The sequence below is a fragment of the Bradysia coprophila genome, unplaced genomic scaffold (assembly GCF_014529535.1).
Source record: "Bradysia coprophila strain Holo2 unplaced genomic scaffold, BU_Bcop_v1 contig_235, whole genome shotgun sequence".
NCBI lineage: Eukaryota > Metazoa > Arthropoda > Insecta > Diptera > Sciaridae > Bradysia > Bradysia coprophila.
The window spans coordinates 3020411-3043464 of record NW_023503496.1 but is presented as its reverse complement, the minus strand read 5'-3'; the positions used below and the strand labels follow the sequence as shown (position 1 = coordinate 3043464).

Below are 23054 nucleotides of genomic sequence, written 5' to 3'. Positions count from 1 at the left end.
TAAGCTTTTCATTGATACCTCATTTGCAGTGCTGGTGATTGCTGGCGAGTTTTACGAGTAGCTGTTGTACTAACATAACGTTCTGTTATGTCAGCAATCACCTGCACTACAAATGAGCTATCAACGGAAAGCTTAGACAATGTATGTTACAACTAGCATGTTAGGTTTACATTAAGCGTCATCAGTACCAGCCCCGACCTGTATAAAGTGCACACAGATTTTGAAAATTTTTCTTGCAAATTTTTGCAAACATATATCAATGAATTAAATTAAACTAGGCATGACCCGAAACTATTTGAACTCAGCTTTCCAACGAGCCCACTCTCGCCCGGGACGATCGTTTATAACGGCCAAAAAATTCGGATAAAAAACACTATTTTTCCAACTTCGGAGATCTTCCACCAACAACCAGGTGAGGCTCGAGACTGTGTGAGGCCTGTTTTAAGGTCTACTGGCAAAGACCTTTCAAACCATGTGTATATCAATCCCAGACGAAATGGGTCCGATTTTGAGAGGTGGATTTTCAAAAGAATCCCTCAGTGCTCTTTTTAAGGGGAAACTACACTTTAAGGGAATATGTATCGAACCTTTTCGATCGTCAATAATCTCCTATTGAGAATATCTTCGTACATGCAAACACCGTAAATTCCAACTGATGTCACTAGATGTCAATAAGGTGTCACCGCATAAAACTTAACTTAATTCTGCAATTCTTTCTTTATTCTTTCTGACTAACCGATTTTTTCTTTGTTTTGTGTTCATTTTTTTTTAATTTAATTAAATTTATTTTTCTCCTTTTGTTTTCTCTTTCCTAATTCGCCATAAAAAATGCGCATTCCTTCATTTTATTCCTCCCATTGGTCCCACACCCACAATTTACAGAGTTCCATATCCGAGGAGAGCCGAGACGCTTACAATCGATTGGTGGAGAAAACATCGTCGCAAACAATGGGCCGTTACGATTATGACAAGAACAAATTGGACAGCCTGGATCATTTTCACGACGTGGTAGATGTTAAACTGTCTTCAACAACCTTACCAACGCAAAATCCCACGTTTAAGCATCGACACTCAGTGGAATTGAAGCAGGCGACTGAATTTAGCGTTCCAACGCATCCGGCACCGAGGCCTACAACTCTACCATGGAGAAACTCAACCGGTGGCGATAAACGAAGTCCAGACGTGGATTCGAATCCGTTGCGAATTTTGCGAGACAAAAACTATCCGATAATTCGACCGCGTACCAAAGTCAATTCAACGAACGATGACGCGGCGAACAGAGATTCGATTAACAATGATGCCATGTGTGAAAGTCCCAGTTACCTCACTCAACCAGAGTATTCGTTTTCCGAGAAAGACATCAACCTTCACCGAAGTAGCGTTCAGAAGCAAATTGCCACCAAAGAAATAGAAAATTTCAATCCAACACCGCTACCACCACCAAAAGATCGAAGCAAAATTCTACAAACGAATGTAAAGCGTCACGTGCGAAAGCATCCATTGATCATACATGGAACAGTTTTACAGCGTCAGCTAAATAAAGTGAAAACGCCAGTTGAGGAAAACACCCCGCCATTTCCGTTGTCATCCAATTCGAATTACAACACTAACTCAACAAAGCACGCAGAGGTGTCAAAATTAAGAGGATTCGACCATTCCTACGTGAACCAGGAAGATCTGGATGGAACCAATGATAAGTATTACTATACTAAGAAGTGCACCGACTACAGCCGATCCTATGCAAACATTACCACGTTGAGCTGTGAGGTTGACTGTACCGATTCAGCGTCATTAGATTTTGAATCAATACTTGAGAGTGATGTGAACAAAATTGATGAGATGTCATCACCGGAAGTGGTAAATGGATTTGTCTTTGACATCCAAAAGGATCATGTTGATGATGGCTCGGTTGAGGGGAGAAATTTGGACCGAAAGAAGTTTGAATTCTTGCGGAAGCATCCGAAAAACGACCAACCGAAGAATGAACTGGCAGACAATGCTCTATTCAATAAGATAAAGGATCAGGTGGAGGCGACGATCAATGTTGACGACGATGTCGATGTGGCTGTTCGTAGCGGCAGTAAAGGAATTGATACCGTCGATTCGGCGAAAGAATGGCGAGCTGATGAAAGTCTTTCGGAAAGAAATTTAAACGATACGAATGCAGTCAGCTGTGAAGACTTACTGGAATTGTCGGATAAAAAACCGAAAGGCCGTGAACGAGGTTTGGAATCAGACGAAGTCCGTATCATGACGAAGGTTTTGGGAGCGGTGGTAAGTGTGTAATGTTTTAGAAGGCTAGCTGACCAGTATCAGTTAGGGGAAACGGTCCTTTGTTTTTTTTGTTTTTGTTTTTCGGATGCACAGGAACCGTCAGAAGTTCGCCGAAATAATCAACAACTTTTACCCATACGGTTTTTCATCTGCACATATCTCAGTGTGATGTGAATGAATTTTAAACCTAATAACACCCGCTTTTCCCCGAAAGTACATGCAAATACCGTTCTAATGACACCTCACACGACCTTGTACGTTTCGCGTTGCTGGAGAACTTTTCATAAGTAAACTGCATGTTTTCGGTTTTCGATAACCTCTCGCTAGCCACACAAGCTTCGAAGAATTTTCAAAAAATATTTATGGCTTCCAATACCTATGCTTGGATTGGTTGGGAAGGCGGTTAGCCCAGCACCTTGGGTTTCTGTTAAATTTTCGATTTTCGTTAAATTTCAATTTTCGTCAAATTTTCGAATTTCGTTAAATTTTTGATTTTCGACCTACAACTTCCACAACGAGTGATATCCCAACAAAAACCTATTAAGAGAAAAGTGTGACGTGTGCAACCTCTAAAATGAAGGATATCGCCGGATGTGTCGCTTTCGGCTCCACGAGCAAATAGTTGACTTCATGTAGAAAATCATGTTAAAAACTAGCGACACACAATTGGCAGTTTGCTCTTTACTTACAGAAAGGTCGAGCGCTACGGACTCCGCTACCGATCCGTCCAAAAAACTGTCATATCATTTTTGAACGATAATATCGTTCAGAAAACGATAATATCGTTCAGAAAACGATAATATCGCCTCTCCAAAAATTTAGAAATTTGTAAGAATTTTTCCTTACAACAGGCCCTATAGCAGTCCTGAGTGAAGCCATTAAATTATTACTATTTCGATTAACTGCCATTCACTTGTACTGTAACTCTTTTATTCTCTCATCACTGCTCTTGTGATATCCACAGGCATCAGCTGATCAGTTCATTATTGCCTTAAACTTTATCGACTGGGATGTTCACAAAGCCATCAAGATAATGATGTTACAGAAAACATTAGCCGATTTCAATTTGACAATGGAACGATGTGTCGAAGCTCTACAACAACACGATTGGGATCTGCAAATGACCTCATTGAAACTTAAAGGATTGTAAAAAAGAAAAAGTATCAGAGCAGCTGGATCATTCAGTCCTAGAAAAATGAAAAGTCACCCGTTCAACGTTTATAATCCAATTTGTTCCACATGCGATAATTGCGATATCCACATTATTAAGCATATATTTGTGTATGATAACGTGAATATCGAATGTGGAACAAGTTGGATTGTAAACGTTCAACAGGTGACTTCTCATTTTTCTGGGACTGCACTAGGAATTTAAAATAACGCAGCTGCCAAGAACTAGGTATTAAAAGCTATACAGCTATAGACTATAGCCTATAGTTGTAACTGTTTCTAGATTTCCACTTTAGTGTTTAAGCAATTTTTATATTCGATGCAACGTCAATAAAAACTTAAATTATAAAAAAGATCGAATTACAGTCTGTTCACCTTAAGAAAACACAATTTTCGATTTTAAAAGAAGCTTAGTCGGAATTGCTCAGTACTGAGTATTTACCAAATATTTCTACAATGTTTCGCAGTCATTATCAACGGCAATCGCCTAGATTTAGGAACAGTCCATAAATGACGTTCACTTTTTTCAGTGCTGCCACCATATTTAAATCACCAATAACGCGATAAATATGCATTCTACAAAGTCAACTATGTGTTCTACCACCCAAATAGACCCCAAATAGAATGGCTTTATAAAATGCATTTTTATCGAATTATTGGTGATTTAAATGTGCTGGCAGCACTGGAAGAAAGTGGACGTCACTTATGGCCAGTCTCTTACAAACGAGGCTCCAATACGTTCTATTTTATCAGAAAGTCTTATTACCACCATCCGACGCTATTATCGCGCCAATTCGAGAATGAAATCGGTAAAGCTGGTTCCAGTGAAGTTCGTAGGACAAACAATGTATTATAGCTGCACTAAAAGGGTCATCTTTGCACATAACATCGCCCTGCGCACCGAATCTTCTACTTTCGCAATTTCTCAGTTGCAAAATAATTTATCCGTACCATGGCTTGTAGGGTATTTAGCGAGATTGCGCAAATGACGTATACATTATAAGTCAACTTATAAATCCGAACTTATGAGTAAATCAGTTTTAAGTCATAAGTTATGAGGCAATCACCTAAAATGTAAAACTTATAACTCTTTAAGTCAAAAAGTAAGTAATATATTAATTGATCTTTAGGAACCAACCTACAGTGACATCAATAATCCCAAAAATTTAGAAGACAACCCACACAAATTTTATAAAAATTTTGAAGTTCTAGGGCAGCGAAGGGTTAGAACTTCTAACTTAGAAGCGATAGAGGAGGAACAAATTTTACATCATACTTCTTAACTCGACCTCAGAAACACATTTCATATAAAAAATCCGGGAGATACCATCGACAAATGATGGTACTGACTCTGTCGTCAGTTGTAGCTCTTCAGGATGAAGATCTATGAAAAAAGTTTCTTCAGCAAGTTTATTCCTAAGGTTAAAAGAGTGAGCAAAGTGAGTAAATGAGCGAAATATTTTCTCTCGTTGACCATTTCCAGCTCTTTTCAGCCCAAGAACTTCAAGATTTTGTTGGATTTTACATGTTTTTGTGGGTCGTCTTCTAAATTTTTGGGATTATTGATTTCACCGTAGGTTGGTTCCTAAAGATCAATTGTTCTATACGATCCACCATCTTCCCATCTCTATAACTTTCGACTTTCATACTGTTAACCTATACACTTATGAACATGTAACTCTCACTTTATAGGTGGTTGACTTACAGCTTATTATTAATTCGGATTTATAAGTTGTCTTAATTTATGCGTCATTTGCGCAATCTCTCGATTGTAAAGCTAGGTTGTCAAGGCCTAACCTAATTACACTAACAAAAACACCCTTTTTCGACCTTTAGACATATCCCAAGCATAAAAATAGAAGGACTATTCAGACCCGTGACTATATGGCTAAGACGAGGCCTAAAAATATCCACCCTTTTTTAGGCTGCGTTCTTAATTTGTTCAAAACGTGGGTTCCCGGACAAAGATAACTTTTCGGAGATATATATGTGGAGGTGACGCAGAAGGAATGTGGACTGTGTGAAGTTTAGGAAATGAGTTGAAACGTTTGCGTATGGAAAAGTAAGTCAAAAATGTTGCAATGCCAAAGCCAATTTTTTATTGAAACAATCGTAAACAATCCCTACATTCCATATGCAACGTGCGGCCTTATTTATTGTTCCAATAGAACCTGTCTCCTGTACTCGTCGATGTCAACAACACTTCCAGTTCGTCTAGCATGCTCCGCCGCAAAAACATACAGATGCGAGTCTATCAACAAAGAAAATCCGACAGTCATAGCCGACGCACCATTTAAAGTTACTCCGAAAATTACCGAATGTTTCCCTTGGTCCGGAAATGATATAGCGATCGTCACCGGTGCTGCATGCATATACAAATGACTGCATCAGTTCAAAGTCGCCGCCACCATGTCCACTTTTCGCTAAATCATTCGAACTGGACTCCTTGCTGGGATTGATTACGGTTGTCTGTCTGGTTACAAAATCGAACAATTTGATTTCGTCCGAACCGTCGCCTTCCAATTCACCTCTTGTGCCAAAGATACGGGTCTGAACGAAAAGATTTTTGAAAATTTTGTACGCAGAGAAATGGCAATTCCATACCTTTCTCTGACAAGACGCTTCAGTAAATGCTACCATGCACATGGAAACTGTCGTGCCGTTCTCGAATTCCATGTTTACAACTTGCTGATCGCAAACATCGTTATCCATTTCGTAGACACATCGACCATAATTTCCCTTGCGCAATGCATCGGTCAAATTTTCGATATCTGAGAGAGTGCGCGGTGAATAATCACAGATGTCGTTAGAATAGAGAAATGATAACAGATGTCGCTGTGCTGCACCTACGGCCTGTGGGACAGAAGCAACGCCATCTATTATCATTTCTCTGCGTAGAATCAACTTTTCTGCTATTATCTCCCCCTCATACCTATGTCACCATTCGGCTGGACAACATTCACTGGCCACCCTTTCTCGTTTTGTTTCGTAAAGAATTCGTCGATGTAAATCTTTTTAGCTGAATACGGGCATGAGGGCTCAAATGGACAGTCAAGGCAGTTTCTGAAAATTTTGAAATTCCGAAAATTTTCAACAGACAACTTTCGAACGTGGGTTGAGTCACTCACATAGCATTTCCGGCTTCTTTTGGCTTTTTCTCTTTTTTGAAGTGCGACAAGCTTCCGAACGAAGAAATTTTCTAATGAAAATAGAAATTGTTAAGGGCTAGCCGACCACTATGAAAGCATTGAAAGTACGTAAATATCGAATGTCGAACAGATTGCCATTTTATCGTGTATAGACGCAAAGCTTTGCGGTGAATTCAAAACGAACTTTCTGCACGCCAACTTCACCATCGTGAAACTTAGACAAACTCACCTTACACTTCTCGTTCACCATGTAAGCGAGCAGATCAATATCATGGCAACACTTGGCTAACAGCGAAAATGTAGACTCCGATTCATTGTGCCAATTGCCCCGAACGAACTGAAAACGAAACAATGCCGATCAGTTCATGACGATGCACGCACGAAATGCCGCATACCGAATGGGCAAAATGCCAAAATCCAACTGGTTCCAAATGCTGAATGTTAACGATGTCACCCAAGACCTTTGAATCGAGAACCCGTTTCATGGACTTGGTGTACCTGGTATACCGTAACACATGACCGACAGCTAAAAGGACTTTGTTCCGGACAATTGCTTTGTAGATGAGTGCACACTCATCGACTGTTACCGACATGGGTTTTTCGAGCAGAATGTGATACTTGAGATCGGCAAACGCTTTACAAACAAAAAGTTAGACGAAAATGGGAAATTTGACCGTGATCATCATTACCAACGGCTGGTCCAGTGTGAGCTGCGTCAGTTGTACAAATTGCAACTGCATCAGCCAGCTTTGGTCTTGAAGCAATCTGTGGAATATATTTAAGTATTACAAAGGGAATGGCCGGGACTGCTGAGGCATTGCTAATTTACCAATGACCAATCTCCCACAAATACATTTTCGGGTGGGATCGTGTGTTCCTATGAGGATTTATTAAAAAGTCGTTAAAGATCGAACACACGAAAAAGTGTCTTCCAATTTACCTTGGCTAGACGCTCACATTGATAATCATGATGGTCGCACACAGCCACCACTTTCAGCCATTGCGGATACAGTTTTGCAAAGGAAGCATAAATGTAGCCTCTGTTGAGAAAGAGAAAGAAATTGCTAACCGATATAAGCCTTTAAGGCCGATTCGCAGTCACTCCGTTTTGGTCGCCGTTTTCTAAATAACAATGAAAACTGTCCTCTTTCCATTGCTGTAGCGTAAACGGTGAGGAATCGGAACGTAGTGCGATTCACGCTTTAGGCACGAATCGCAGTAGCTTCGTTTTGCCTCCGTTTTTGCTCATTTGAGAGAGAGAGTTGTTCAGTAAACGGAACAAAAATTTTGGCATGTTCGAATCAAAAATCCGAATCCACACTTTACTCTGTTTACTCACCGTTTAAGACAGAGAGATGCTAATATGACGGCTGGGACGTCGTTTCGACGGAAGAGGGAATATGTCGAATGACAGCTGGTTTCTTGAGAGAGAATTCAATACATTTTCTTTCGACCAAATTCAAAATCAATCGACCTTTTCCATATAATATCCGTCGAAACGACCCAGTCGTCATATTACCATCTCTCTGGTTTAAATCAATGCAAAGATAGAGAGAGAGAGAGAGAATTTTTTTTTATGGAGAAGAAACGGAGTGAAGTGGGTATTAAGCTTGTGACAGTTTTCAACATATCTATTCGGACGTAATATAGGTGACACAGTGACACTGCTTTCTATGTTGAAAAATGTGTATATCGGACATAAGTATGTTCAACTTTTGCTCACTACAACACATTCATGTTGACCGTGAAAATCGCAAATTAAATATGCCAATACAAACCCTATATGAATGGAAAGAGAGAACAGCTTAAATTTTTACTTTAAAAACGGCGAGCAAAACGGAGTGACTGCCAATCGACCTTAAGAAATCCAGTAGATAGAGAGAGAAGTAGAGACAGACAGTGTCCATGCCAAAGTTTATGCACTATATTCCACCAACATTGGAATGACAGTTGGCTTCTATGGAAGAGAATGTGAGAGAATTTGTATGTAACTCTATCACATTCTATCCCATAGACGCCAACTGTCATTCCAATATTCCGCTTCTAACAGGCGTATCAACCTATCATTTCACTGTTGCGCAACCTCGTTCTGGCAAATACAGATGTCGCATTCGTTAGGGAAGGTAGGATTTTTGGTCTTGTAGTGGTAACATTGTTGTGAAATATTTAGTTATATTAGTGCTCTCTGCGAGGATACATGTAAACACTGAAGGTAATGCAAACCCTCAGCGGATCAGAGAAATTACGGATTCCGACTTTCAGGTGAATTCATTTCTCGTCATGTTATCATCGTCATATTTTCTTGTTACTAATGTTGTCGCAGCTGGTAAGTGTGTATGGAATCGAATTCACTTCACCACTAGCTGCAACTTGACGCGAAGTAGTTCAATAATGTGCAACAGCTCAAATAACATTGGAACAGATCTATACAGTAGGGGTGGTCGATTTTTTGGGATCGGAAATGGACCCCTCCAGAAAAAATTCTAGTGGCCCATAGGTACCAAAAAGCCACATACAAACTTTTTTCTTCATCATCTCCGGGTTGCGAAAAATCAAAATTTGAAAATTTTCGAGTAGCCGATTATTTCCCTTTCTAAAAACCACCACGACCAGGTTGTACATTTTTTTCAATCTTAAAACAGCATTTTATCTTTCTATGAGGTCCCTTCTAACATATAAAAAAGAAAAAAATTGAAAAAGTTTGCTGGCCGAGTTTTTGTGAGTCATCAAGTTTCGCCGAAGTCAATTTTCCACAATTTTCAATATGAAAAACAAGTTTTTTTTGCCGAATTATTTATAAACTTGTCTTGCGATAGCTCATTGGTAAAGGTATTTCCATAGCGGACGCAGAAATAGAAACATTACCAGGAAAAAAATTAAATTATTTTGAGTTATACCTGTTACAAAGCCTAAAAACAGGCTAAATTTATCAGGAAGGAGAAAATTGGATTTTCTAAATTGCTTATTTTTACACTCTTTTGGTTATAAACGTCTTTTTCGCTACTAATTTATGAATTTCTGTCAAAAAATCGCATTTAAATTGACTTTTTAATACAGCAACTGTTGCTGTATTAAAAAGTCAATTTTCTCCTTCCTGATAAATTTAGCCTGTTTTTAGGCTTTGTAACAGGTATAACTCAAAATAATTTAATTTTTTTCCTGGTAATGTTTCTATTTCTGCGTCCGCTATGGAAATACCTTTACCAATGAGCTATCGCAAGACAAGTTTATAAATAATTCGGCAAAAAAAACTTGTTTTTCATATTGAAAATTGTGGAAAATTGACTTCGGCGAAACTTGATGACTCACAAAAACTCGGCCAGCAAACTTTCTTCAATTTTTTTCTTTTTTATATGTTAGAAGGGGCCTCATAGAAAGATAAAATGCTGTTTTAAGGTTAAAAAAAATGTACAACCCGGTCGTGGTGGTTTTTAGAAAGGGAAATAATCGGCTACTCGAAAATTTTCAAATTTTGATTTTTCGCAACCCGGAGATGATGAAGAAAAAAGTTTGTATGTGGCTTTTTGGTACCTATGGGCCACTAGAATTTTTTCTGGAGGGGTCCATTTCCGATCCCAAAAAATCGACCACCCCCACTATACAGGGTAGTCAGAAGAGTCAGAATTTGTTATATAAATTAACGTTGAGTTCACAGTCTTGGTTTTGCCGCCCACTTAGCTCTCCGTTTACGTGACGTACGTTTCTTTTGTTTAGATGACTTTTAATTCCAACTGTCATGTAAACAGTAAAAAACTAAGGCAAAATAGATCATTTTCATTACACGGTACTTGTCAACGTAACCCCACTTAATTTTTCGTCAAGTAGTCCTTAACCTCAATCAATTGACGTTAACTGCGTTCAATTTACTGATTTTTATATGAAAATCGTTCGTTCAATTCATTCGATATTTTTCGACATGTCTGACAGTTGGGATCGTGTCTGACGTTTACAAGGTCATGAAAATGATCTATGGCTGGAAATCGGCCGAATGACAGTTAAATCTGCTTGGTTTGCAGTACGTTGGCTCTATCGTTCCTCGACTAAAGTTTTAATTAACAAAATCACTACAGTTGTGTGATGACCCTTAATTTTGAAACCCAAATTTTGATCTCCGACTTCGACTACACTCACAATAGTATTCAACTAATCGATGATACCGTGTTTTACTAATAGTCGCACCAGTCAATCTGTTTTGTATTTACACAATAAACAATCCAAGTTAAGATATTGGTAGATAACCAACTTTACGAACGGTAATAAAGATTATCACACTACTATTGGTTATCGGTCGAGTAATTGAGCGCTCTACCACAACGCTGATGAGTGTAATTAGACGAGTAGAGAAAAGGTCATAGAAATTCGATTCGTAGACACATTCCATACAAAACACGTATTGATTCAATTGACTGATGGTTGTTCATGCAAACGACACCTAAACAAAATAACTGCATTCCAAACGTTACAACTAACAGAGTACCGCTATCGAGATTGGATTAGCTTATCGAACATGACACAATTACCTGTCACCAGCACCAACTATCGCAATAGTGATGGGTTCATTCGGTGCTTTCGGTGGCGAAACTGACGACGACATCGCGATTTATAAGATTGTTGTCTTCCGAATTCGAATCGCACTATCCAAATTTTTAATTCACCCACGGCACACAAACTGCTGCGTAATATTTATGCGACAAAGTTTTTCCTGAGAGAACCGACAGACGAATGACGATACACTCAATAATGATGACAGTTTAGAGACAAATTGAGAGGTAATATTAGTAAAATACAATCAACGGCAATATAGTAGCGTCAAGGTGAAGTGATGAGGCGCCATATATAACACATGACCAGTACCGTCAGTACTGACGGGACCAAATGGGCGTTGCATTGTTTGCTAAATTTGACGATAATCTAGTTTGGCGTTGGAAAACTTAGTGTTTGTGCTAGGAGCAGTGCTATGCTTTCACTCATTTTGTACTGTGGCGATTGTAGGTACGGCGATGTAATGAATATAAACCACCCAGGTATGGTCTAATGTAACCTCGGAGGAAATAACGATTTTAAAAACGGATTCTAACGCACCCATTTTCATATTATTTTGACAAAAATAATGAGTGCGTTTAAGAAATCTACAGATTTTGAAGAATTGGCCACACCTGGTATGTACATTCTCTACGGCGATGTACGGTTCTGAAAGAGCAGGTTAATGAGGTTAATAGATCATTTTCATGACCTTGTAAACGTCAGACACGATACCAATATTACCAGTAAAAACAAAGGAGCTGTCAGACACGATACCAAAATCTAACCTCAATTCCTTTGTTTTAATTCTTGGTTATGTGTGTTTACTGTTAAGTGAAAATGATCTATACAGCCACGAAGGCGGGTGACACCGAAATTGATAAACGCACTCAGTACAGATTGTTTGTGAAATCAACTAGACGAAAATGTTTTTAGGAAAATTCGGATTTTTTTTTTGTTAAGTTGCCCTTTTCATTTAAAACTTCGTAGCCGTTGACGCAATTTGTGTGTCACCACCATCGTGATCAACTCAGAGTTGTCTTAACCTGTTCTCTCATAACCTTGACTGTAATGGTGGAGTTAAATGTGGCGGAAGAACCGCCGGAGGGAAAGTTTTTTTTTGTTTGCTATGGTTTTTCATATCTGTTATCATGTCAAATGTCTTCAAACATGAGACAAACTTCACTCCGTTTACTCACCGTTTTCAAAAAACAATGAACACTGTTCGCTTTCGCTCTCTTTATTTTTGTGGCTGTAATTTTTTTCAGCTGTTTAAACGTCACGTAAATCGAGGGCTTAATGACTCAAGTGCTACTTAATGCTTAGTTTCCTCTTACCAAAAAAGTACTCCGGTATGAGAGACCAAATTGAATTTTTAAAATTTTTTTCTTTGTTTATTTGACAGCTCGCTCTCTCACAGCTCTCTCACGGAGTACTTTTTGTTGAGTGGAGTGGACACTTAATGCCCGAGATCGAGTAAAATCTGACGAGGGCACTGCAAACCGCTTATCGTGATCTTGCATTGTGCGATTTAACCATGTATGGGTATGAGAGTATGGTTTGTGTGTTGCTTATTTATGGGCCCAATGGAAATTCAGTTTGTTTATTAAAAGAGCGGACGACTGAAAAGATAAAGTTTTGGTTTTTGTTTTCTTTACATTCGCCTCGAACACATTCTTTCTGAAGGTAATCGCTCGTTGTTTATCAAACAGACCCAAGGACATCTAGACTTAGCACAACAAGCTACTTAAAAGACATCGGCATTTAGCATAGACTGAGTCTATTAGACTCAGTAGTAAAGTTGGAAAATACTCAGTAATTGTGAAACAAAAACCGCAGTTTCAATCATCAAAAATTGCATTTTTTTTTTCGTGGTTACCATTTTGACCGCACTTAGCCTACATTTAAATTGTAAGGATAACAACCAGTCGCGATAAATCCATTGATGTCATTGTCCGAGCAGCATAGTGTTTGACCGGTACAACTTTGACCGCTAACAGCGCCTCCCTGAACTCCCACAGCAACCGGGGTGCAAGTTACATCGACGTCACCAAGGATATTGAATGGAGCTGCGTTTAATAGGCCTAACGCTTGCAGCACGACTTGAACGATATTCTTTTTCTTCAAGCCATTACAGCATTGTACAGTCCCACTGCTACATTTCATGTAGTCTCCTGTGAAAGGATCAATACATTACTGATATAAGAATGTATGTATATAAGAGCCGCGTACGCATACGAGTGCTTGCGCGAGTGAGGTATTTCATCGCAGAGTACGCAACCAACTCTATTTCTTGTGATATAATTTTGCAATGCAAAACCTTTCAGTATAGTTTCCACTTAAAAAGAGCACTCCGTTTAGCCTCCGTTTACATGACAGTTGTAAAATAGAACAAAGGAACTGTCACGTAAACGGAGTAAAAAATTGAAATAAATTCAATTTCCACTCCGTTTGCGTGACAGTTCTTTTGTTCTATTTTACAACTGTCATGTAGATGGAGGCTAATCGGAGTGTTCTTTTTAAGTGGAAACTGTACTTTAGCTTTGTTTACTCTCATGTACGTCGTGTATATAGCGTCAATACACATGCACTATATGCGATAAAATTAAATTAAAAGGTTGTGTAGTGTAGTTAGACCTTTGTAGATGGTATCGGTCTGTGTACGTACATGATAGGACACGGGACGACGATACTAGTTTAACCTGAAAACTACAAAAGCGTCATCCTTGTTCTCATAGCTGAATATGGTTATTTCGTGAAGTGTTACTGCAGCTACATATAGCGACGCGAAGTAGACCTAATCCAAATGTTCATTTTATTCTTCTGTCAAGTTTGACAGTACAACAAAAGAAAAAATTGAATTAGATCTTTTTCGCGTCGCTATGTGTAGCTAGAGTTACCCTGAAAGCCATATTCAGCTCATGAAAATCGGCTGACAATTGGTGAAAGCGTCAACAAGATCCATGCCCTAGCCCTTATATTCTTCTTCGACTTGTCAAAATTAAGTATTGCTTAGATGGATTATCAAAGCGATTTCTACTTTTATAACTACTTACCATCGTGACCATCGCCCCCACCGAGCGAACTCTGAACGGCACATAACAGGAAAAAAGCTGCAAAAAGTCTGCGGTTCATGGCGTTTCTGTAAACAAACACAATTACAGTCAATCTGAATTGCCAGGACTTACTGTAGCCACACATTACAAAAAAAATGCGAATGAGTCCTAATTTAAATTTTTCTTTTGTCCCTCTGTCCAAGCTGGACAGTATAACCAAAGAAAAATTAGTTTAGGAGGCATCGGTGCTTGGCTAAAATTGTGCCTCGCATTTCATTATTGATGACATCTTTTGTACAAAAATGTACAACCGCAATAAAACGACCATGAATGTGTTAGCTTCAAATAAAAATTAGTTTTGGTTCAACCAAATTGGTTGTAGTCGTTTGACCAGCGTACATTTTTAAAAAGGGTTTTTGGTGGAAAGATATCAAAAATAAACTAAAGTCCAATATTTGAAAAACGCCGAAATGTATGCTTTTCAGCAAAGTACCGGTGCCTCTTAACCAGACAAATAATGAAATTATTACTGGCCTCGAGTTTCTTTTGTTCTAAATGTCATAAGCTACGGCTAGTCTTATAGGTGGGGAACTACTCCGTTCTGTTCAGTAAATCAGTAAAAGCAAACTGGATTCTCCTTTAAGGTGAATTGAAGTGCAGCGCTTAGGACTTCTAGAGACTTTATTGAATAATTTGCCAACATCCAACCTGTATATCACCACGACCAAGGTTATGTATGAGGAGGTTACACCGATCGCCATTTCTTCACTGAGGCCGTATCGAAAAAAAACGTGTCGGTACCTCTAACTGCATTTCAATACAACATTTCAACTGAACTGAAATTACGCTGCAATTTTGTATGAAAATTACAGCAACCTTCAGTGGACTTTTGCGATAACGGCCCCAGCGATCGGCATAACTTACTCATATATAACCTTGACTCCGACTCATCCTAAAGTTGACTTCACAGTCGTCCGTTTTCCAGCCGTTTTGCGCCTCCGTCTTCCAGGCGTTTGCTTGACAGTTGGAATTAAAACCATGCAAAAACCAGGTTAACAATAGAAGCGTCTAGTAGACAGAAGCAAAGCGAACGACTGTGAATTCAACTTAAATCTGAATCCAAAGTCGTTCGTTTTGCCTCCGTTTACGTGACGTTTCTATTGTTTAGATGACATTTGCATTGTTTTGATTCAAACTGTCAAGTAAACGCCTGGAAAACGGACGACTGTGAGGCCACCTCAATGAATCGTAACCACTGAAGGTAATATTGCGCAGCACTTGAATTGACCCGAAAATGAGGTACTGTAATTTATTTGCGAAACCGAACGACAGTTTCACTCCAGACAGCAAGTTTCAAAGACTTTTTCTTACCGATTATTAGCGTACTGGATAAAAGCTTATCTGACTCTTCAGCAGGTCACGCAACCATTTTATAGTAAATCTTTGCTCATCAGAAAATAATTTTATGACTAAAACGTACATGACATGAGACACTTTTATGACTGTCGAGTACACGAAGACAGGGCTTATTTCTGAAATTCTGAATAAAATTCCGGATATTTCAAAATTTTTCAGAATAAAAATTCTCTGAAATAAGCTCTGCACGAAGATCGTGTTAAGTGAGGCGAATGAATATATCGTGAACCATCAGACTTTATGAATCTAATGCCTGTCAACTTGAATTGTTAAAACCGACAATTATGCTTCGTTTAGCATTTCAGCCGAACAATTCCAGCTACACAACAGCCACGTTTGAGAGACCTAATCCAAATTTTTCTTTTGTTATACCTTCAATTGTGAGAGGCAGCCAAAAGACAAATTGAGTGTATTCAATATACAATACTCTCTCTAGAAAAGAAACTTTCTTAAAAACTCGAATTAGAGTGTAAAAAAGGCTTGAAAATCTCTGCTCCTTCATAAGGGTTAAAGTGAACAGACTCACGAATCGTAAACAAAAAGCAGAGTTTCACAAACGTCTTTACCACCTTAATAAATGTAGTTTGTTTGCTAGAGAGAGTATTGCTGTATAGTTGTGGAATTGCTTATTAATAAGTCCAACTCTTCAGAAAATGGAAATTCAGTTTGTTTATTACAACATTCTGGATCCAATAGCTTAATGTTTATCAAACAGACACTAGGACGGCAACATTTAACACAATATTGGCGAAATTGCCTTAAATCAGTCGTCCAAGACACATCCGTAAATAAGTCTATTGCAGGTTAGCACAGACTTAGTAGAAAAGTTGGAAATTACTAAAGAAAAGCATGTCCGAGACTAAGTTAGGTGAGAATGACTCAGACTGTGGTAATGACCTGCCTGATGAGCCACTGGAGTTTGAAAATATAGAAACCCTGTCAATTGACACTCAGTAATGTGCAAACAAAAACCGCAATTTCAACCATCAAAATTTCCATTTATTTTCGTCCTATACTTTTTAGGCAAAATTAGCATTCTGACCGCATTTAGCCTGCATTTACATTAAAAGGAAGACAGCCAGTCGCAATAAATCCATTCACTTTATTATCCGAGCAGCACAGAGTTTGACCGGTACAACTTTGACCGCTAACAGCGCCTCCCTGTACTCCCACTGCGACCGGGGTGCAAGTTACATCAACATCACCAACGATATCGAATAGGCCTGCGTTTACAAGGCCTAACGCTTGTAGCAGTACTTGAACGATATTCTTTTTCTTCAGGCCATTACAGCATTGTACAGTCCCACCGCTACATTTCATGTAGTCTCCTGTGAAAGGACAATTGAAAGTTGTAGGTGGCATTGGTCTTTGTATACATGATTACGATGATTACGTATAGAAATAGTATGTTTCAACCAATCCACACAAGGTGTCTACGTATACAGCATGCGCAGTACAAGGAAAGAACACACCACGCAGGTATTGGTCTATTTGGTTCTACATAGAGCGGAAAGTGATTTTTCCATCACTAGTGATGGGAAAATGTTATTCCTCACACCAATACACTCTCGCAGTATAGGTTGGCTCCAAGGTTATTTGAGCTGTCAAAACGTCCTCCACAGAGCCATAACCAAAATTTTTTTTTTAACGAAATGTTCGAAAAACGTTGTGGTTATGGCTCTGCGGATGCTCTTGTTCGTTTTCGACTTGTCACAAATCGATGTAACAGTACGATGGAACAGACCTATACACAGTGAATATTCTTCTTCGACGTGACGAAAATGAAGTCTTAGACAAGAAATTTCTTCTTCTCTCATGCTTACCATGGTGACCATCGCCCCCACCGAGTGAACTCTGAACGGCACATAATAGGAAAAAAATTGCAACAAGTTTACGGTTCATGGTGTTTCTGAAAATAAACGCAATGACAGTCACGCGATGAAAACATTTCCAATGACTTTAATCTGGCTGCACATAGATATCAAAACGAATGAGAACTAATTCAAATTTTTCTTTTGTTCCTCTGTCCAAGTTTGACAGTATAACAAAAGAAACATTTGAATTAGGTCTAATTCGCGTCCCTAAAATTTCCACAAAAATTATTTGCGTTTTCAAAAATTTCGCGCACAATAAAAATCCATATGACGCTCACTGCAATTGTTTTCATTGTATAAACGGCGGATGTAAGGAACGAATCCGACGTTTAAAAATCGGTCAACTTTTGCCTGGCAGAGAGCCTTTGGTAGCTAGAGTTAGAACGCGCTTAACTAGCTAAATAACGAAATTGTTAGTATCCTGGCTTGTGGTGTATAAAAGGTGAAATTTTGACATTTCTTCCATTTACTTTATGTCAAAAGTCCATAATGGTTTACCCCTACTGCATTAGAATTTAAACAAAATTCCATGCAAATCAGCGAAAGCAATGTTTTCATGGCTTCTACTTCCAGGTGAATTACGGTGCAGCGTTTAGGGCTCCCATAGATTTCCCTCAATAATTTTCCAAAACACAACCAGCATATCACCACTACCTTAAACAAAATAGTTACCATTGAAGAGAATATTGCGCTGCACTCGAATTCACCCGAAAGTAAGGTCCCGTAATTTATGTGCTAAACCGAATACCTGAATTATATTCAGTATTTACGAAGCTAAACGACAACTTCACTCCAGACAGCCAGTTTCAAAGATCTTTTCTCTCTTACCGATTATTGTCGTACTGGTTAAAAACTTCTCTGACACTTTAGCAGTTCAAGCACTAATTTATAGTAAATCTTTCCTCATCAGAAAATGATTTTATGACTTCGGAGTACACGGCGGAAGACACTTTTATGACTCGATCGAGTACACGAAGATCGTGTTAAGTGAGGAGAGTTACAATATCGTGAACCATCAGACATTATGAATCTAATGCTAGAAGCACACTGTCAATTTTGAATTGCCAAAAACCGAAAATTTTGCTGCATTTAGCAACGAACAATTTTAGCTAAACAATAGCGACCGACGTTTAAGAGACCCAATTAAAAGTTTTTCTTCTGTTTCTACTGTCAAATTTTGCTATGTTGTAAGGCTAGCGTTTTCCATTGAAATCATATATTCACCACAAGCCAAACAATGGAAACAGCTGCATAATTATCGATCCCACCAAAGTGAAAGTTGCTCGTGTGTTTTCGGCCTAATCAAACTCAAAATTCGTCAGTGTTTTTCCACCTTGTAGGACATCCGACATTTATGGTGTAAACGATTTTCGATTAATTTTGCACGAATTTAGCACATAATAAATTGTGACTGTCATGTACTAGGAAGTATTTATCGATTTAACAGCCAAATTATGACGTTTTTCAAGACCAAAGAAGTTATCCTCAATCAAAGGTAAAACCTTAGACGAAATATACTTAGACTGGTATTTTGTGCGATAAAATGTGTTCCCAACATCAGTATGAACATTTCGTATGATTTTACGCGTTGACGCCTTTGGCAAACACAAACTACCAAACATTTCATGTTGGGATTACATGCTTTTCTTCGAAATTTCGTCTCTAACTGTAACTACTCTTAGGGTGATACTACCAATCCGCTACCGTTCTTTAAAAGTACTAAAAAAACAATCATCATCGCGATACAGTGCTGTGCACTTTACTTTAGTTTAGTATGAATGAGAGTGACGAGGCCAGCACCTGAGCGTACTTTACCTTAGTCCTGACGATGATTCATTCATCCAAAATATGTCGTCACTTAAAGAATGTTATTTGAAAATCAACGAATCGTTTCTCTTAAGTCTCTTAAGTGGTTGGTCAATATCGGATAACAATGACAGATGAAAATTGTCGATCGAATTAACGCAGGTTAACTGACAATTCGAAAGTAAAATTTGAGAGGCATCAAACTGACGCATTAAAGAAGAGAATTGATTGTAAGGACCTAAAACGGATGCGCTTGTAGCCCCCGGACTTACAAGGGACTAACAATGAATAAAGACGCTCGATTCTTCACGTTTAACATCAAGTTTAAAGTATGTTGACAATGCCCAAGCACACTACATAATACTGACTCATATGATCCTCCGATGGTCCGTTGCCAAAGCGTAACGTTAAAAATATCGAATGTACTTGTGAACATGTATTTGAAATGAAAAATTGATGCACAAGTTGAACAAGAACCTACAATCTTCACCTTGCCGGGGTGGATGCTCTAACCAATTGAGCTACCGTGCATACTTTACATTTTAATTTTGTGGAGTCACATTTGTCAATGTATAGTTACTGAATTCGGTGTATGACGGGTCTGTATCATAGATGTCACTTTCATGCGTTATTTGACGCACGTTTTTTTTTGCCTGTTTATGTCGTGGATTCGTTTTTTAAACGTGAAAACATTTTTGTAACTCACATGACAACTCGTGATCTTTACTTTTTCATAGAAAAGTGACGCTCCTTCAGTGCACTTCAAGTGCCAATTCTATGACGACACCTCATATTTATGTCTAGTGATAGTTTTGAGCGTGAATATTCAGTTACAACTAAATACCTTGTAATAATAAGGTCCAGTCTGATTCGTCGAAAATTGTATGAGATTTCCTTCAGCTTTATTAAATGATGAACGTACTCGAGTATCGTTTCAAGCAAGTATTAGAAAGGTTGTATATTTTAAGGGAAAGCTCTATCGGTGATTTGCGCGGCAAATAAAATAAAACACCGCCAGTGCCAGCCCCACCTCTTCACTTCTTGCGAAGAAAGAAATAAAACTCTCCATTTTTGCCTTGAAATTTATTTTATTTTCGTCGCATTCATAATTTTACGAGAAATAAACATCAGTCAGAGGAAAAACGGCTGCTGCATTTTATCATATCTCTGACATCCACTTCAGAATGGACGGCATTTAAGTCTAGTTTCCACTTAAAAGTGTTCGCCGTAATAGAACACCGTGAAGGATTGCTATTGGTTGAAATTCGTCTCTTTCGTTTTTTAACCAATAAAAATTCTTCACGAAGCTTTTACGACGAAAATTTTTAAGTGGAAATCAAGCCTTAACCATTGATGTTAATAGGTATACAACCGAGGGCAATTAATCCACTAAAGTTGTTATTTTCACAGCACACAGTTTGTTGAGTACAACTTTGCCCGCCTACTCCACCACCAACAATCCCCGCTACGATCGGTGAGCATTCCATTCCAATGTTGCCAACGATGCTTTGCAAATTTATTCCAAGTAAAGCCAACAAGAATTGAGAAGGTTTCAGCTCTTCTTTTGTCCCATATTTATTACAACATTGTACAGGTCCTCCATCGCATTTCACTTCGTCTCCTATAAAAGGGCAATAAAATGGTTATCTATCCGTCAAGTGACGTACGACCGAATTGAAATACTGATTGATCGGACAAATTAAAAATCGATTTCCTATTTTTTATCAAAGTAACTACACGAAATTCTTTATCCAAAAGGCATTTTCACGCCTCAAAGATAAATTTTTCTTTCAAAAAATAATAATTAGTTGTCACGGATTTTCACTGTCATTTTTGACATCTGAAAAATTTCGTCATAACCTCAATTTAAAACGTGAACTGGACACAAAACTTGTCTTAAAACAATTAATTTTGAAAAACATTACAGTATTATCGTAAATACTATAATAAGGATACGATAACACTGTGATATTATTCAAAATTAATTGTTTCCAGACAAGTTTTGTGTACAGTTCACGTTTTCAATTGAGGTTATGACAACAATTTTCAGACGTCAATAATGACAACGTCAAAAATGTCAAAACTGTCACTTCACGACAAAAAGTTTCGATGTGGTTTGACTCTTAAGTCAAGTATGCAGCCGAGTGGCGAAATGAAAATTTGACACAAAATGTATGGGCCATCTTTCACAATTCTCAGCTAATGTAAAAAATTGTATGAGAAGTTCATTTCACCGACTGGTTGTATAAGTCAATATAACCAGTTGGTGAAATGATGTCAAAGTCAGCTTCGGTGCTTGACAGGGCTATGGTGAAATCAGATGGAGGAAAAACTTAAGAGCGCTCACCACTTGGCAATTTTCTAGTCTACATTTGTGCGCAAAAATATTCGCTTTTCGATGATTTCTCTGAATCAAAATCTCTTTTTGAAAACGTTAACCATTCAAGCACGCAATAATGTGTTACTTTTAAGGGAAAAATTCGTTTGTGGTCGATAACTTAACCCACTTGGAGAAACCAAAGTTATCATCCACAAATCAATTTTTCCCTTAAAAGTAACACATTTGTGCATGCTTTAAAAACGAATATTTTTGCGCACAAATGTAGGCTAGAAAATTGCCAAGGGGTGAGCGCTCTTAATGCGTTAAATAACGTCAGCTGTCAAATTTCAACCAATCGGATACTGAACAGAGTGGCAAATGTAACTGCATCTCAAACGCAAACTCTTCTTCATGTAAAACGCAATATTTATGGCATTACCTCCCCCTCCCAACGCATTTTGAACGGCACACAATACGAAAAAAACTGCAAACACTTTATGCATCATGGTTGGTCTGCAAAAAAAGAAGATAAAATAAAATACAACGAAAAGCAGCAAGATGTTGATAGACTGCAGCACAGCACTGCTCCTAGCATGAACACAGAATTGATAGGTGTCAAATTTAGAGGCTTTACTGATGATTTACCGCTTAGGATTGTTTGTACTGTTGTTACACTCCAAATTTCCGCAACTGGAATTTGATAAAATTGCGCTACGGCCGTAATTTTTATTATGTTTTTAGATAACGTTCCTTCATCACCTGATAATCAAATATTTAGGTATGGTTTCTCTGTGACAAAGTAAAAAGTACTCCGTGACAGAGCAAGCTGTCAAATAATCAAACCAAAAATTGAAAAAATTCTATTTTGTCTCTTACACTGAGTACTTTCTGGTAAGTGGAAAACAAGCATTAATATTAAGGAATAGCAATTTAGCGCAATTTTTCGTGATTTCATGCTATAAACAATGCTGTGACTGTAGACACGAAATTAATATTAGTTGATGTTTGTGCAAATAGGAAAATGGTAATACGGCCAAACAGTGAGGTGCCGCATTGGCAGTTGTTGACAAACGACAATTCTCACTAAAAATTGATTATTTTTTCCAATTCCACGAGTTGATTCCTTACCGAAATAGTTATCGAACTGAATTGAAAGTTACTTCTGACGGTTCGACGGTTTAATCGACCAATTTATAGTAAATGATTTTATGACTTCGGAGTACACGCCGGAAGACACTTTTATGACTGTCGAGTACACGAAGTTCGTGTGAAGACAGGTAAAATAATCGTGAAGCCATCAGATAAGAAAATATGGATCTAGGGCTACCAGCTGCATTGCAAAATGATGGCCTTGAGTTTGTTGCACAAACGTTAATTGAAACTAGTTTCGCCAACTGGAAAGCTTTAAATGCGAATGCGTCAGTTTAACGCTGCGTTAAGAAACCTGCACGTTCCATTTTGAATTGTC

The 23054-nt window shown here is 38.3% G+C and overlaps 3 protein-coding genes and 2 long non-coding RNA genes across 8 annotated transcripts in view; 1 reads left to right on the top strand and 4 right to left on the bottom strand.

Annotated features, from left to right (window-relative positions):
* LOC119077466 (activated Cdc42 kinase-like) overlaps positions 1 to 3653 on the top strand; it is a 30666-nt gene extending 27013 nt beyond the window's left edge. The window contains exons 11-12 of the mRNA XM_037184677.1: positions 883 to 2274; positions 3239 to 3653. Of these exons, the coding sequence (XP_037040572.1) occupies positions 883 to 2274; positions 3239 to 3424 (1578 nt within the window). The 3' untranslated portion in view covers positions 3425 to 3653. The remainder of the gene's footprint in view (positions 1 to 882; positions 2275 to 3238) is intronic.
* A 1873-nt stretch (positions 3654 to 5526) lies between these two features.
* Positions 5527 to 11335, bottom strand: LOC119077467. Its single transcript, XM_037184678.1, has 11 exons — positions 11114 to 11335; positions 7534 to 7633; positions 7423 to 7470; positions 7283 to 7358; positions 6989 to 7227; positions 6823 to 6930; positions 6573 to 6643; positions 6377 to 6507; positions 6049 to 6215; positions 5760 to 5994; positions 5527 to 5695 (listed from the first exon to the last, which is right to left on the bottom strand). Exons 1-11 carry the CDS (start codon positions 11185 to 11187, stop codon positions 5598 to 5600), a joined length of 1347 nt encoding a protein of 448 aa, XP_037040573.1. The 5' UTR covers positions 11188 to 11335; the 3' UTR covers positions 5527 to 5597.
* Positions 11336 to 12988: 1653 nt separating this feature from the next.
* On the bottom strand, positions 12989 to 15559 carry LOC119077468 (fruiting body protein SC1-like). Its single transcript, XM_037184679.1, has 3 exons — positions 15542 to 15559; positions 14171 to 14256; positions 12989 to 13288 (listed from the first exon to the last, which is right to left on the bottom strand). The coding sequence occupies exons 2-3, from the start codon at positions 14247 to 14249 to the stop codon at positions 13008 to 13010; spliced, it is 360 nt and encodes a 119-aa protein (XP_037040574.1). The 5' UTR covers positions 14250 to 14256; positions 15542 to 15559; the 3' UTR covers positions 12989 to 13007.
* A 1008-nt stretch (positions 15560 to 16567) lies between these two features.
* On the bottom strand, positions 16568 to 18313 carry LOC119077471. Of its 4 annotated transcripts, none has more exons than XR_005087805.1 (3): positions 18289 to 18313; positions 17410 to 17495; positions 16568 to 16914 (listed from the first exon to the last, which is right to left on the bottom strand). It is a non-coding gene; the product is annotated as an uncharacterized LOC119077471 (long non-coding RNA). The 4 variants fall into 4 exon arrangements; XR_005087808.1 differs by lacking the exon at positions 18289 to 18313 and adding an exon at positions 18209 to 18232; XR_005087806.1 differs by lacking the exon at positions 18289 to 18313 and adding an exon at positions 18168 to 18205.
* A 2028-nt stretch (positions 18314 to 20341) lies between these two features.
* Positions 20342 to 22756, bottom strand: LOC119077472. Its single transcript, XR_005087809.1, has 3 exons — positions 22715 to 22756; positions 22026 to 22099; positions 20342 to 20887 (listed from the first exon to the last, which is right to left on the bottom strand). It is a non-coding gene; the product is annotated as an uncharacterized LOC119077472 (long non-coding RNA).
* Positions 22757 to 23054: the final 298 nt, after the last annotated feature.

What these genes read in the sequence shown, in the direction of transcription:
- LOC119077468 (XM_037184679.1), bottom strand. Translation starts at nt 14,249, where the DNA reads ATGAACCGCAGACTTTTTGCAGCTTTTTTCCTGTTATGTGCCGTTCAG. An exon ending in TGGGGGCGATGGTCACGATG is followed by an intron (nt 13,289 to 14,170) that starts GTAAGTAGTTAT and finishes ATCCTTTCACAG; the next exon opens with GAGACTACATGAAATGTAGC.
- LOC119077467 (XM_037184678.1), bottom strand. Translation starts at nt 11,187, where the DNA reads ATGTCGTCGTCAGTTTCGCCACCGAAAGCACCGAATGAACCCATCACT. An exon ending in TCACACTGGACCAGCCGTTG is followed by an intron (nt 7,228 to 7,282) that starts GTAATGATGATC and finishes TTGTTTGTAAAG; the next exon opens with CGTTTGCCGATCTCAAGTAT. An exon ending in CGGACCAAGGGAAACATTCG is followed by an intron (nt 5,696 to 5,759) that starts GTAATTTTCGGA and finishes CTTTGTTGATAG; the next exon opens with ACTCGCATCTGTATGTTTTT.